Source organism: Aptenodytes patagonicus, chromosome 2 (assembly GCF_965638725.1).
Source record: "Aptenodytes patagonicus chromosome 2, bAptPat1.pri.cur, whole genome shotgun sequence".
Classification (NCBI taxonomy): Eukaryota; Metazoa; Chordata; class Aves; order Sphenisciformes; family Spheniscidae; genus Aptenodytes; species Aptenodytes patagonicus.
Window position 1 is genome coordinate 93614512 of NC_134950.1, and position 13429 is coordinate 93627940.

The window sequence follows — 13429 nt, forward strand, 5'->3', positions numbered from 1 at the left end:
CCGCTTATTCACGACCTGGGCGCCAGCGCCTGCCGTGGGCAGAGGGGACGCCGGCTCCCCTGCCCTCACTCAGGCGCGGCGGCTGCCGCAGGCCCAGGCCCACCACACGCAGCGCCGCCCTGCCCAGGCCCCGGCCTAAGCGGCGGGCGCCGCGCGCGCTGGCGAGCGCGGTGACGTCGGCGGCGCCGATAGGCGGAGAGGCGCGCTCCGCCCGCCCCCTCTCGGCCGTGTCCCCCTGCCCTGCCCCCCGCCGGGAGCTCGGGCTCAGTCCGCGCCGGCCGGGGCCGCGAGCGCCAACGGCCGCCTCCGGCTCTGCGCGCGCGCGAGGGCCGCCGGGCGCGCGCACAGGCGCTGGGGAAGGGGGGGAGGGGGAACCGCTGCGGGAGCCGCAGACGCCGCCGCGAGCGAGGCCCGCCCTTCTCCCGCCCGCTCCCCACGCGCGCACACGCCGGGACCGTTGCCCCTGCGCGCGCCTCTCCCGCGCCGGCAGGGCCGCGGCAGCATGAGCGGCTCCTCCTGACCGCCGCCCCCGGCCGCGCCGCGTCCCCGTCCACCCCCCGCTGCCGGGCCGGGCCCCGTCCCGGAGCCGGGCCCCGTCGGATGCTCGCGTCCCCCCCGTGCCGAGGATGCTGAAGATGAAGCTGCCCCTGAAGCAGACGAGCCACAAGGCGGCGGCGGCGGAAGAGGCGGCGGCGGCAGTAGCAGCAGCGGCAGCCGCGGGGCTGGGGCTGAAGGAGTCCGGCGGTGCCCTGGACTGTCACCTCCAGCTGCAGCAGGTGCCCCGGGCGCCGGCCCGCGGAGGCGCCGCCGCGGGGAGGGGGTGCGGGCTGGAGAGGCCGAGCCAGCTGCACGGCTTGGGGCCGGGGCCGGGGCCTGGGCCTGGCCCGCCGCCCCCCGCCGCCGCGTTCACCGCTCCGGGCGGCGGCGGCGGCGGGCCCGGCTCGGCGGCGGCCCGCACCGACAAGGAGACGGTGTACGAGTGGTTTGGGCTGGTGCTGGGCTCGGCGCAGCGGCTGGAGTTCATGGTGGGGCTGCTGGACCTGTGCAACCCGCTGGAGCTGCGGTTCCTGGGCTCCTGTCTGGAAGACCTGGCCCGCAAGGACTACCACTGCCTCCGCGACTCGGAGGCAAAGGCCAACGGGCTCAGCGACCCCGGGCAGCTCGGCGACTTCCGCGACCCGGCCGTGCGCTCCAAGCTCATCGTCTACCTGGCCCTGCTGGGCTCCGAGAACCGCGAGGCCGCCGGCCGCCTCCACCGCCTCCTGCCCCAGGTGGACTCCATCCTGCAGAGCTGCCCGGCGCGGCGGCCCCAAGCGGGCGCTGCCGAGGAGGAGGGGGCCGAGGAGGAGGACGTGGTGGTGGTGATGGACGGAGCTGGAGAAAACGGGCAGGCCAGCCTCCCCGCCGCCCAGGGCCTGGGCTTCGGCGCGCAGGAGGAGCTGCTCCTGCTCTTCACCATGGCCTCGCTGCACCCGGCCTTTTCCTTCCACCAGCGGGTCACCCTGCGGGAGCACCTGGAGCGGCTGCGGAGGGCCTTATGCGGGGACCAGGAAGAGGAGGGCTTCGGCCGCCACCAAGGCCAGGTAACGCCGCGTCCTGGTCTCTTCCCGCTGCGCCATCTCATCAGGCGGTTTCCTCCTCCTTCCTTCACCCCCTCCCGATTTTCTAGGAGCTGGGGGCGGCCGCTTGCCTTTCCCCGAAGCCCCCCATTGGGATGTGGCCCCTCCCGTCTTGCCTCGTTGCTCGTCCTATTTCCCCCCGCCCCCCGGCAGTGTAGGCCCCGGCCACCCCCACAAGCTGCTGTAGAGTGTCTAGTACAAATTTCATGTTGTGTCGTAACAGTGCCTGACTATGACGTAGTAGAACTGGGGAGGGAGGACTTCTTTTTCTGGCCTGCTATGCTTTCTGGAGCACTGCTTTTTGAATCCTGCCTTGCTGGAGCGCAGGGTGCAGAGTACTGCCACAGCTTGACTGGCTGCCTCGTACACTGTAGGCCACTGAAGAAGTTGCACGATGCAAAAGTACAAGCGACAGCTTGACTGAACTTGTAAAAATAGTAATAATGCTAGAGAGAAACCGTATGGCCTAAGAGAGTGTTCTCTAGGGGCTTAAAACAATAGAGCGCATTGAAATAATTTTTATATGGAACCTGTCTGTCCGTGTCCCCCTCCCCCCCGCAATGAGACTTAGGCGCTTGGACTTGGCAAGGATCAGGGCAGCAGTCAGGGGTCAGCGGCTCTAAGGCTGGTTCTCTGAAAAGCCATGTTCAGTAAGGTGGCTGAAGACATTTGGGAAGGGGTGGTAATCATTCCACTAAAGGAGCAAATTAAGATGTCACAGCTGGAGCTTCTGTTCAGAGAAAAGCTGATTTTCTGGGTGGCTGTCAGGAAACAGCAAAGCACATCTTGGAAGCAGATGTGCCACTTGTTGCTAGAAGGTGGCTGTCACTGAGAATGAAGACTTTCAGTGAGTGCCACTGAAGCATTCTCCTGTGCAGCAGCTGTGTTTAAACTAAGTTTTTCCCCCAGTGCCGTTCATTGCTGCCCTCTTGATGAGCGTTGGCTTTAAAATCTGCCCCATATTTATGCAACCAAGCCATCATCTTGGAGCTCTGCAGTTTTTGGTCTATAGATGGCCTCTCGTGCAAAGGGGAAGAAAGGGCTGGAAGATAGGTGTTTATAATGCTGTTCAACTAAACGCATCAGGTTTTCATCGGGTACTTAACAGAAAAAGGTACGAAACGGTAAGGGTTGGGGTTTTTGGATTTTGTTTCTAAGTTTGCTCACAGTGCTATCCAATTCAGCCACTCCTAGCAAACTGTTTTACATTGCCTGCCATACGGAAGGAATGGCTCCTTTTTCTGTTTGGTAAAGACAGGATATGCTCTTGAGAAGTACTCAGAGGAGACAGGGATGACTTTCTAAGCCTTCAAATACCTTAAGTAAATGCTTGTATCATTTTAAGGCCAAAGCACATTTGGCAGGTCATAAACTAGTGGGTAGAAGTTATGGTACTGAAATCATAATGAATTTGTAGTGTAAGACCAAAAAGTGTTTATTTCGGCTCATTGACCTGCATCAGGTCTAGTTCTATCCCAAAATGAATCCTGGAAGTCCATCTTTAGGAGGAGAAGATCGAGTTGCAGGAAGTGGTAAGACGGGACACTACTTGCTGGGTTTAAAGTGCTAATAACTGGAAACATACCCCCTGCCTGAAACTGGCACATCAGTTGTAGCTGCCCAGTGTGTCCCACCAAATGCATTAGGAGATCAGGCTCTCACGAACTACTGGAATTGAAGTCTGTTTTGTGCAGCATTCTGGCTTCAGCATAACAGCAGCCTTCCAAGTTGTGGTGGTTTCATTTACTCAGGGAACACTGAGAGACCCGAGTCAGCTTGGCTGAACACGCACATCACATATTCCCTAGTCCACACAGGACTGAAACGGCATCCCTTCTGTAGGCCTTTTTTTCCTTTCTTAATGGTTAAATTGTAAATACAGCACAGCCTCTTCCGGGAAATAATGGCTGACAGGGAACAGCGGGATTGATGGGTTTCTGCTGAGTACTTTCAGTTCACGTTCGCAGGGAGAGTGGGACCCTCGCAGGTAAGATGCTGGAGGAAATGGAGTTAGTAGTGTTAAAGGCTTCCCCGGCAAAATGCAGGTGTACTGTTAAATTGGACTTGATTTCAAATCCTGTCAGGTGTCCACAGGCTTTTTATCCTCCTTTAATCTCTGAAATTTAAGTGCCTTTAGGGCTCTGCATTTGTGAACTAAAACGGTTCAGAAAGACCTCTTTGAATTTTTCTTCCGCTGCCCGCGGGTCAGAAGGGCTGGGCTCCCTCTGTGGTTATAACCCGCTCTGTGGCCGTGTAGGCAGCAGCCGTGCAGCACGAGCAGCTTTACCTCCCGCCCTTCGGATGTTCGCGGTGCCCTGCGCCCTTCCAGCCTTCCCTGGCCTGGGCCGTGCCCCCAAGGGCCAGCCCGCTGGCCGCCTTGCTGCCGCGCCTCACGGCGGCACGGGAAGTGCCCGGAGCAGGCGGTTCCTGTCACGTTTTGCAATGGCCGCACCTGGAAGGGGGACTTGAACTCTCTCCTCCCCCGTTAAATAGGGACAGCCAGCTTCTGCGAGGGCAGAAGAACCGCTAAGGGGACGGGACGGGACGGGACGGGACGGGACACGGGACCCCAACCCAAAGAGCACCGTAACGCTCCGGAGGTTTCTCCCCTTTCCCGGCCTGAGAACGGCCGGGGGAGGGGGGGGCGGGTGACCTCTCGCTTTGTTTGCGGGGAGGCCGGATCGATCATGGCGCCTCCCCGTCCCGTAAGGGCACAGCCCCTGTTCCCCCCCCACCGTGCCGATGGCGGCGAAAGGGCCGGTCCCCGCCGAGCCGCTCCGCGAGAGCCCTCCCCGGCCAGGGATGCGGTGACTAATGGTCACCGGCGCTTCCCGCCCCCATTCAAGATGGCGGCGGCGGAGCCTGCGTTCCTGGTCACGTGGCCGCAGGGCGGTTTCCTTTCCGTCCCGCCGGGGGGGGGGAGGCGCCCTCTGTTGCATAACGAGAAGGGTCTCGGCCGTTCCGCACCGACGTAGCGGCGCGTGGGCCCAATCACGCGCCGGTCCCGCCGCCCCCGGAGGGTGGAGGGGGCCCGCGCTCCCGGCCGCCCAATGGGAGGGCGGCGTGCCGCCACGTGCCGCCCGCTGCTGTGGGCCTGGGGCGTCCCGCCGGCCCTCCCCCCCTCCCCCCCTTCCCGCCGGGCGCTGCCGGAGCCCCGCCGCGGCCCCGCCCGGGCGTCGGTCCGAGGAGCTGTCCTTGCCCGGAACGCCTGGGATCCCGCAGCCCTTCTCCCGAAGGGAGAGCCGCGGGGGGGGAAGCCTAGGGCGTGGGAAGACCCTGGGGTCTTTGCGGGAAGGCTTTGCCGCGAGCACGGCCTGTCCCGAGAGGGTCTGTGGTGTGCCCGGTTTATCGAGCAGGTAAACCACAAGAGAAGTTTTGTGCTGAGAGGCTGCTAGCCCAGCTCTGGTCTTCTTAACACTCCCGGGCTTTCTCAGCTCATGTCTTCTGAACGGCCTGGAGGTGGTAGGAGAGCTGTTGTTCACATGACCTATGACATAATATGTACCTATGGCAAGCAACGGTGATGTGAAGTCAACCTACGGAGGTGGTGGAGTTCAGACCTGGAATTGAACCAGGTAGTTTATTTGTCAAGTTTAGGTTCTGAATTCCTTAGGGCAAGGACTATGTTATTGCATGTGGCATATCTAACAAAATGTCTTGGTTTGAGGTTTCCAGGAGCTATAACATTTAGTTATAATGAGCAGCAGGACTAGAGAGATTCGCCTACAAAGAATTTGTGGGTGATTTACTAGAACATAAAGCAGTTTGCTTTTTCCCATGATTTGGATTATGTTTTCTGGATAGGATCTGTGCCATCACATTAAAGTTGCTTCTTGACAAGGGATTAGTAGGATTGCTGCTCTTTTTGGTCTCCTATTTTACTGATCCTTTAAGAACTTAGCATTTCTTAGTGATACATTTTAACAAATTTAGCTGGAAATGGCTGATAAATTCAAAAGTTGTAGGAGACAGGACTGTTGGAGTGGGATGGGCAGAGGTAGGATTGCCTTATAATTGCATAAACTGTGTTTCTTTAAGAAAGTGTTCTGAATTTTTTTTTTTTTTTTTACTTCAGGTAGAAACACTTGATACTATTTGCAGATTTTTAAATGAAGGTGTAGTTTATAATAACACCTTTTGGAAAAAAAGTCATTGGTACATTAAGCTATGCAGAATATGAACTTTCAATCTAAAGTTGAAGTGTAAGAATAAACTAGCAGCATTCACATCTGTAGTCATAAAACAAGCATTAATGTGCAAAGAGTGCTGATACCACTATATGTATTGGTTTAAGTAACAGAACACATAGCTTAATTCTTGTATTGATTATGTTTGTTTAATAAGTGTATCGGTATCAAAGCTGTTTGATTTTATTGCTTATCTTGCTCCATCCCATCCAAGATCTGAGATCAGAATGCTGAAATATTGAAGGAGGTCTGAATATGTGCTAACATAATAAATGTGGCTTGCTTTAGACACTGGAACATTTAATCAGGCATACTTGACAGTAACAGAACTAAGGTTCTGTTGAAACAAGCAATCTCCTGGAGATAATGGTTTGCTGAATAGTGTTATAATTAGCTGGCTGGAGGATTCTTTACAGAAAAAGTCTCTACTTACAAACAAAGGGAAAGTTTCTATTTACAGAGTATTTTTCTTAGTAGGCTTCTATTTATAGGATGTTTTGTCTGCAAATTAGAAGAGTGCTTTTATAATTGATCTTCAGTGACTTGCAGCAGAACAAGGTAGTAGATCTTAATTTTAGAATCTAAGAGCTCTGTCTGTGAGAACAAAAATACAGGCATTCCCATTTTGAAGTTGCAGTGCACTCTTTTTAGTGTCCTAGAATTGAGTATAAGGAAAAGTGTGTCTTCAGAGTCTGGTTTAAATAAGAGGCAGAAAGATAACAAATGTCATTTTACTCTTGGCAAAGATCTTTTAAATGGTGGTATGCTCCAGGAAAATATGAATGTTTTACAAGTTTTGCATACTGAGATACAAAGTATTCCGGCTCCTTCAGTGAACCTAACACCCTTGTCTCTGAACAGGAATTTCTCTGCCTCCAAGCAGGAGTTAAGGATTTCCAGAAACATTTACTGGAAGTCTTCTGGAAAGGAAGTCATAACTAGATAAAAGACAATACCTAAAATGAAAGACTTCTGTCTAAATGTGCATGCTAATGCTCCAGGAAATTGCGGAGTAAAAACTTTCACTGCTCTCAGTTGTTTTAGTCGTGTAGTAGTTCTAAATATGAGGTGTTAGGACAAGGTGAGTTTGTAGCCTTGCCCAGTCCCTTTATACCAGGGTTAATCAGCCTCTCGCTGTTTTCCATGCCAGTTTTGTCTCCAACATACTAAATGAGCACTGAGGGCATTGGAAAGATACCTATGACTTCCTAGTGCTTGCACTTAGATTACTGTTGTTAAGCTGTGGTCTGGTTCTCAGTGTTGCCCAATGTTGACTTACTTGTGGATAGCAGGATCTCGCTGGGCTTGGAGTACCGAGGACTCTCAGCTCTTTCTAAAGAGCTGGAGGAAAGGATGCAGACAACAGCAGTAAGATGGCTGTATCTATGAAACCACTGAAGTCTGTAGGATTCTGTCTGCTTAAATCTCTGTCACCTCATTTACTTGCCAATATCGGTGTCTAGCCATAGCTGCCCTAGGAAACACTACAGTTGATTCTCCATTAACTGTAACTAATACTAAATGTCTGCTTTTCCTCCAAGACTTGGTTAATTTCTGTAGTATCCTCCAAGTCTAAGGGTTTATACTTTCAGAGACAGAAGTTTGCAGAGGACAAGCTCAGAGATCTGGCTGGAAACTGCATTCCCTCGTGAGCTTCTTGCCTTTCCTCAACCTCTTAATCTTGTCCTTTTTGGGAGAAGAAAGTAAAAATACTTTTAATAGTGAAAGGAGATTTAATGCCTTGAGAAGCGTCTTAAGAGTGAGATAAGAACATGACAGATTTTCTGTTATTTGGAACTGCCATACATGAAAGAATACTTTTAAACTATGCTGCTTAGACCTCTTGAGTTCAAGAATTGGACAAAATGACATATTACCCTCTGCCAGTAGTTAAAAGTAGTAATGAAGACATTGTCTCTTCTCAGTACTAATTGTACTTCAGTGAACCACTCTTAAGGGGCAAATGTTTTTTAAATCTTTCCGTCACTCTAGGCCATTGTGAGAATAATTTTTTGTATAAGTCTGAACTGATACATTCAAGTAACTTTCTTCTTATTCACTCAACAGACAACTGTAATGGTACTGAAGTTATACAAAGTTGTTGGATGAGAAACCAACTGGCGATGCAGTAACATCTGAACTATTACATTGCTGGCTTTAGCTTCAAGTTCTCTACTTTGTCATGGGCTAGCTAGGTTGGACTGAAACTGTGGTTTAAGTCCAGTTAAAAGCTCAGATGCAGATGAGACTTAAAGAAAGAACGTGCTGTGTTTCTAGCAAACGCAAGGTGCGGTATTCCCCCAGCACTGTAAATCATTGCTGTAGCTGATATGTCTGGTACTTCAAGTGTCGTTGCCACCAGGCCTTGATAGCTGAAGTTGTAATGCTGTGTAAGAGCTTGGTATGCCCTTTGTCTCAACATTGTCATGATTTCACAGTGCTACAAGTTAGTCAATATGTGATTGCTGAAGCTGTCATATGGTGTGCTTTTCCTCCCTGAATCAGCTGATGTTTTTTCAAAAGGTTTCTGTCTCCCTTGTAGTGTTTTGTTGCTGCCTTTTACAGGTGAGCTCTTAAAATAGTTTCACTAAACAAATATGCCTTGAAGTACTCTTGGGCAACTGTGCGTTCTCTCTATGCAGTCCAGCTTACTAGATACGAGTTAATAGGGCAGTTGCACATTATCTGTTTGAACCGTATGTTCAGCCAGTCAGGCTTTTATTTTGCATTTTATGGGATTTTATGTCTGGTCACAGAACCACAAAATGACTGAGGTTGGCTGGGACCTCTGGAGGTCGTCTTGTCCACCACCTCTCCCTGCTCAAGCAGGGCCACCTACAGTCAGTTGCCCAGGACCATGTCCAGACGGCTTTTGAGTATCTCCATGGACAGAGACTCCACAACCTCTCGGGGCAATCTGTGCTAGTGCTCGGTCATCCTCACAGTGAAAAAGTGTTTCTTGATGTTCAGAGGGAACCTCCTGTGTTTCAGTTTGTGCCCACTGCCTCTGGGCCTGTCACTGGGTACCACTGAGAAGAGCCTGGCTCCATCCATTTTGCACCCTCCCTTCAGATGTATTTATATACATTTTTATATGTATAGGTCTTTTTCTGCAAAGCTACTTTCTAGCGGGTTAGGCCCCAGCTTGTGTGGTGCCTGTAGTTGTTCCTCCCCAGGTGCAGGACTTTGCGCTTCCCCTTATTGAACTTCCTGAGGTTCCTGTCAGCCCATTTCTCCAGCCTGTGATTCTATGTGGAATAAGCATTATTGTTCTGGAGGTTGATTGTGCATGTGAAAAGATAAGTTAACAAGGAAGCATTTAAGTTGTTGGCTGTGGCCAAAAGAGAGGTCATTTGGTAGATCTTTGTGGTCTTAGATCTTGAGGCCGATTCTGTTCTTACTCTTGTAGGACAGCTCTCTGCATCTCAAATCAATCGGACAGTGCCATTGCGTAGTTCAAAGCTTGAACTGAAGCATAACTTAGCAGCAGTGTCACTTGGGAAATTGTTTTCAGCCTTGATCTTGCATTTGGCTAGCAGCTTGCCCAAGACAGTAGTAGATTTTTTGCACGGGAAAGTCTATTGCATCAACAGTTGTCAACATTAAACAGATTTTGAAGCATTGCTGCCCTGTATGTTTGCATTTGTGAGTATTAAATGCATGTGCTGAATTTCCATTTAAGTATAAGATGGCATGAAAGTTCTATCCCTATATTCAAGCAACAGCAAGAATTAGGTGTTACGGTGCAGATATAGTTGCACAGAGTCTTGGGTAAGGCTTCCTCTTTGCTGCTCTTGTCATCAAGAGAAGGTTCAGCAGCACACAGGTACACGTGCAGTTTCAGCTGATTGTTGCTTCTGAAGAGGTGATGTTTAGCCTTTGTGCTAACATAGCTACATAGCTATGCATCTCTGTATCACAGTTGTGAAGCAATAAGGGTGGTAGCTTGTAAGGATTGTTTCAAGCAGATCATGGCTTTGGTCTTGTAACTGGCACCGCATCTATTAATGATTATTCTGACATCACTCAAATTTCTCTGAGGTACAGATGCTGTAGTTGATAATTCATGCTCATGAGGTAGACCTTGATTCTTCCAAGATGCCTTCTTTCATCTGGTTTTGTTTGCCAGTTCCCACTTGTACATGAATGAATGAGCTGTGCCAGTTTGCATCTGCACAGCCTGCAAGGCTAAGTACTGCTGTCCCTAACAGCACGTTTACTGAAGTCTTGCAGAAAAATAAGCTTTCATATTTGGGCATGTAGAACTAATCAAGCTGTCCAGCTGCTGTAAGCAGGTTTCCCTTGTTAGTGCTCATCAGAGCTGATGCATGAATAGTTCTTTTATGAAAGTGCAATGCAAACATTAGAAGACTTATGTGCATCAATCACTTGCTCATGATGATTAGTAGGCTATCCGATAACAGATTTCATTACATACTGCCAAACCAATACCAGCATGACATTTTTTGATCAGCCATCTACGTTAATAGAAGGCAGAGTTTGGACATCTGTCATGTATAGACTAGCTGAGATTTGCTCTGCTCACACACGTTAGTTATACAGAGCAGCATCCTTCCGAGCAGGATGGCTCACCACTTTAGACGTTTGGGGCTTGTCTTTACAGTCATGGGAAACATCTCGAGTGACAGGTGGGGTTTTTTTTAATATGGTACTTGCTTTCAACCATATGAGGAAAGACGACTTGGATACAAAACTCTGGTCTAGATTGTGAGAGCAGACAATTTTTAGAGCGTTCTCTTAGCTCATTTCACTTTCTGGGAGAAATGTAGTTAATACTCTAGCCTGTCACAAAGATCTGTGCGATTATGAAATTAATTATCTGGCAACTGGTTTGGGGCCACCCACATTTCTTGCTTCACTGTATTTTAATCATTAGCAGCAGCACTATGAGCTGCAGTGAATCCTTACATGTGAAAGCCTTACAGTGACAAAGGCTTATCCAAGAATTAACCTTACACTTGCATGTGTTGTGTGAATACATTTTATTCATTGACAGGAAATGACTAGCACAATTAGCGCTATACAGCATGACCATCGACAGGAACTCCTCGGCAGCATACCCAGTTTTAAAGGACTTGTGTGTGTGGTGTGACTGGCACCGGGTAGCAACCCACGATGTCACTCTTAATATTCGTTGGCCCTCCAGACTGCCTAGACTTTCCAGTCACTTCCATGCTAGAGTTGTCCGCTCTGACAATGCCACTTGTATTTTAGTTACTCGTGAGTGTTTGATGTAGGACTGTCATAGTAGCTAACACCAAATGTGAAGAGTTGTAATGCAGCTTAAGACAGGATCTGGAGCTGTAACAGAGATAACCCTTGCAGGCTGTAAGGTAAAGCTATGACTGCCCTGGATTACCCTAGACGGAGGTAGACAGTACATCCTGCATTCCAGTAGGTATTGTGAGAGCTGTCATTCACAGAATGCATGCAGTACATATTACTGGTTTAATTTTCTAGGTGAAGAATTTTTCAAGTGAATAAATGACGAACTTTTTTACAGTTATGATGATTTATAAAATCATCGATGTCAGGTCTTGTTTGAACCATGTAATACTTTAGAGGGAGTCTTCAAACGTGGATGTAGTTCACCTGGTACCGAATGCTGCCATGGATAGAAAAGTAACCATTCTAGAATAATTCTCTGCAAAAATATTTGAACACTGTTACAAAGATGATGTATATGCTAGGTGAGAAGCAGTTTTCTAGTATTAGGAGGTGTAGCAGCAATATTTAATGCTTCTTTGACATGAGCTGAGCAGAATACGTCTTTGAAGCAAATCTTACTTCCACACCTCTCTTCTAAAAACTGCTCACAATTTCTTTGACTTCTTAACTAGCAATTATTTGTTAGAATAGGCTGTAATTTATTTTTCCCTTAATCAACACAAATAGCCTGACTTTGAATGCAAAAGAAGGTCTGACTTTAAATTTGATTGTTTTTAGATCCCTTTGTGAATTTTTTAAAAAAAGTACTTGAGTAGGTGGAAGTCTCAGCTTGTTCCTTAAAATGAATGAAGCACTGCCTTCAGCTCTTATGATCATGATTTCAGAGGTGGAAAAAGACATCTTAGAAAAGTAAAACAAATTGAATAGTTTGAGAGACTCTGTCAGGGTTAATCCAAATGTCTGTCGTCTTCGGCATGCAGCGTGGAAGAAAGATACGAAAGCTGCTTTTGGCAAAGCGTGTGGCCGTAGTTTAAGGAAGACCTTACCTCTGCCAGAGAATTGACATTGATCTTCTCTAGAAATCTTGGTTCAGTAGTTTGTTTTCATGTCAGGAAGACACTCACTCTCATACCAAAATATGTGCTAAACTTGTTAGCTTATGTAGTTTGGACACGGCCAGTTAATCATAGTTGTAGTGCTTTTTATGGACAGTCTTAAATGAATCACAGTTTTAACAGGGTAACTTTAATGCTCAAATGCCAACAGTTTTGTGAATAATGCATGACCAGGAGTTAACACTTAAAAAGTGAAGTATTTGGGTTTGGTTATGTCCACAGTTGTTATGAAATGTCTGACAAAACAGTACCAATAGGAGTTTTGAGGAGATCTGAAAGTGGCGCTCTCCAGAGCATGCTTGTGATTTTTTTTTTTTTTAAATTAAACTAAACTTGGAAATTTGCTAAAGCTCTTAAAATGCAATCTTGTTGATATACAGCTATTTTCCTTTCTTATTCCAAGTCCGACATTGTGCTCATAATTTATTAGATGTTTGAAGCACAAAATACTGTTTTGGTCAGTTAAGTTTGCTGAGATTGTTTACTGAGTGACTAGGGACTGGTGTGAGTTTTATCTCGAGGAAACAAAGCATGCTCTGTATTTTAAGTGATTGCTTTGAAACCTGAAATTAACTGACACTCAGTGTAGAACACAAACCATACGCTGATTTAGATGAAACAGCTAAGATGTCATTCAGTTCCTCAGACCATCTGTAGTGCGGTCTAAAGGCACATAGATGTTCACTTGCTAATTGTGTACTGCTGTTGATGTGACTGATGAAAGTTAGATTAACAGTATGCCTAGGGCAGGCTTGATGCCTGTATGCTTACTGGGTCCTAAAGGAGTTGAATGTATTGTTAGGAGTTGCCACAGTTTGTACCCACGCTACAGACGATGTAAAGCTGCTTTAGTAAGATGAAGCAAACTTTAGTTGGTACATCTGTCAAATCTGAAGAAGTTCACTGAAGACTTCACAAATTGCAAGGGGATTCCAATGTCTTTTGACACCTCTGTGCTTCCTCATTCTGGTCTGCCTGTTGTGACAGTCTTGGGGTCCTCTGTACCAAACAAGGAAACTAGTCTTGGCTGCTGGTTTGTCCCATCATGTTGCACAAGTCCTTCAGGGGGAAAAAAAAAAGTCACATATATTCTGGCACTTACTTCCAGAATCTTTTGCTTCCTATATTTAAAAATGAGAATACTGTCTGAAGATTTATATTTTTCCTTTACCCATCTTTTATGAAGGTCTTTCAGTGGAGCAATGTTCTTCGTCCTGAATGAGAGGAACAGACTTTGAACTTTCAATATCCATCTACTCCAAAAAGTATCCATTTCTCCCAGGAATTTTGTTTTATAGAGCTACTAATAAGATAGGTA

General features: G+C 48.2%; 1 protein-coding gene across 4 annotated transcripts in view; it reads left to right on the top strand.

The window, feature by feature from the left end:
- Positions 1-538: 538 nt before the first annotated feature.
- ZCCHC2 (zinc finger CCHC-type containing 2) overlaps positions 539-13429 on the top strand; it is a 48770-nt gene continuing 35879 nt past the window's right edge. For 3 of the 4 annotated variants that reach the window (XM_076330414.1, XM_076330413.1, XM_076330416.1), the window contains exon 1: positions 539-1583. In XM_076330414.1, the coding sequence (XP_076186529.1) occupies positions 627-1583 (957 nt within the window). In that variant the 5' untranslated portion in view covers positions 539-626. The remainder of the gene's footprint in view (positions 1584-13429) is intronic. The other variant, XM_076330417.1, reaches the window with a different exon arrangement.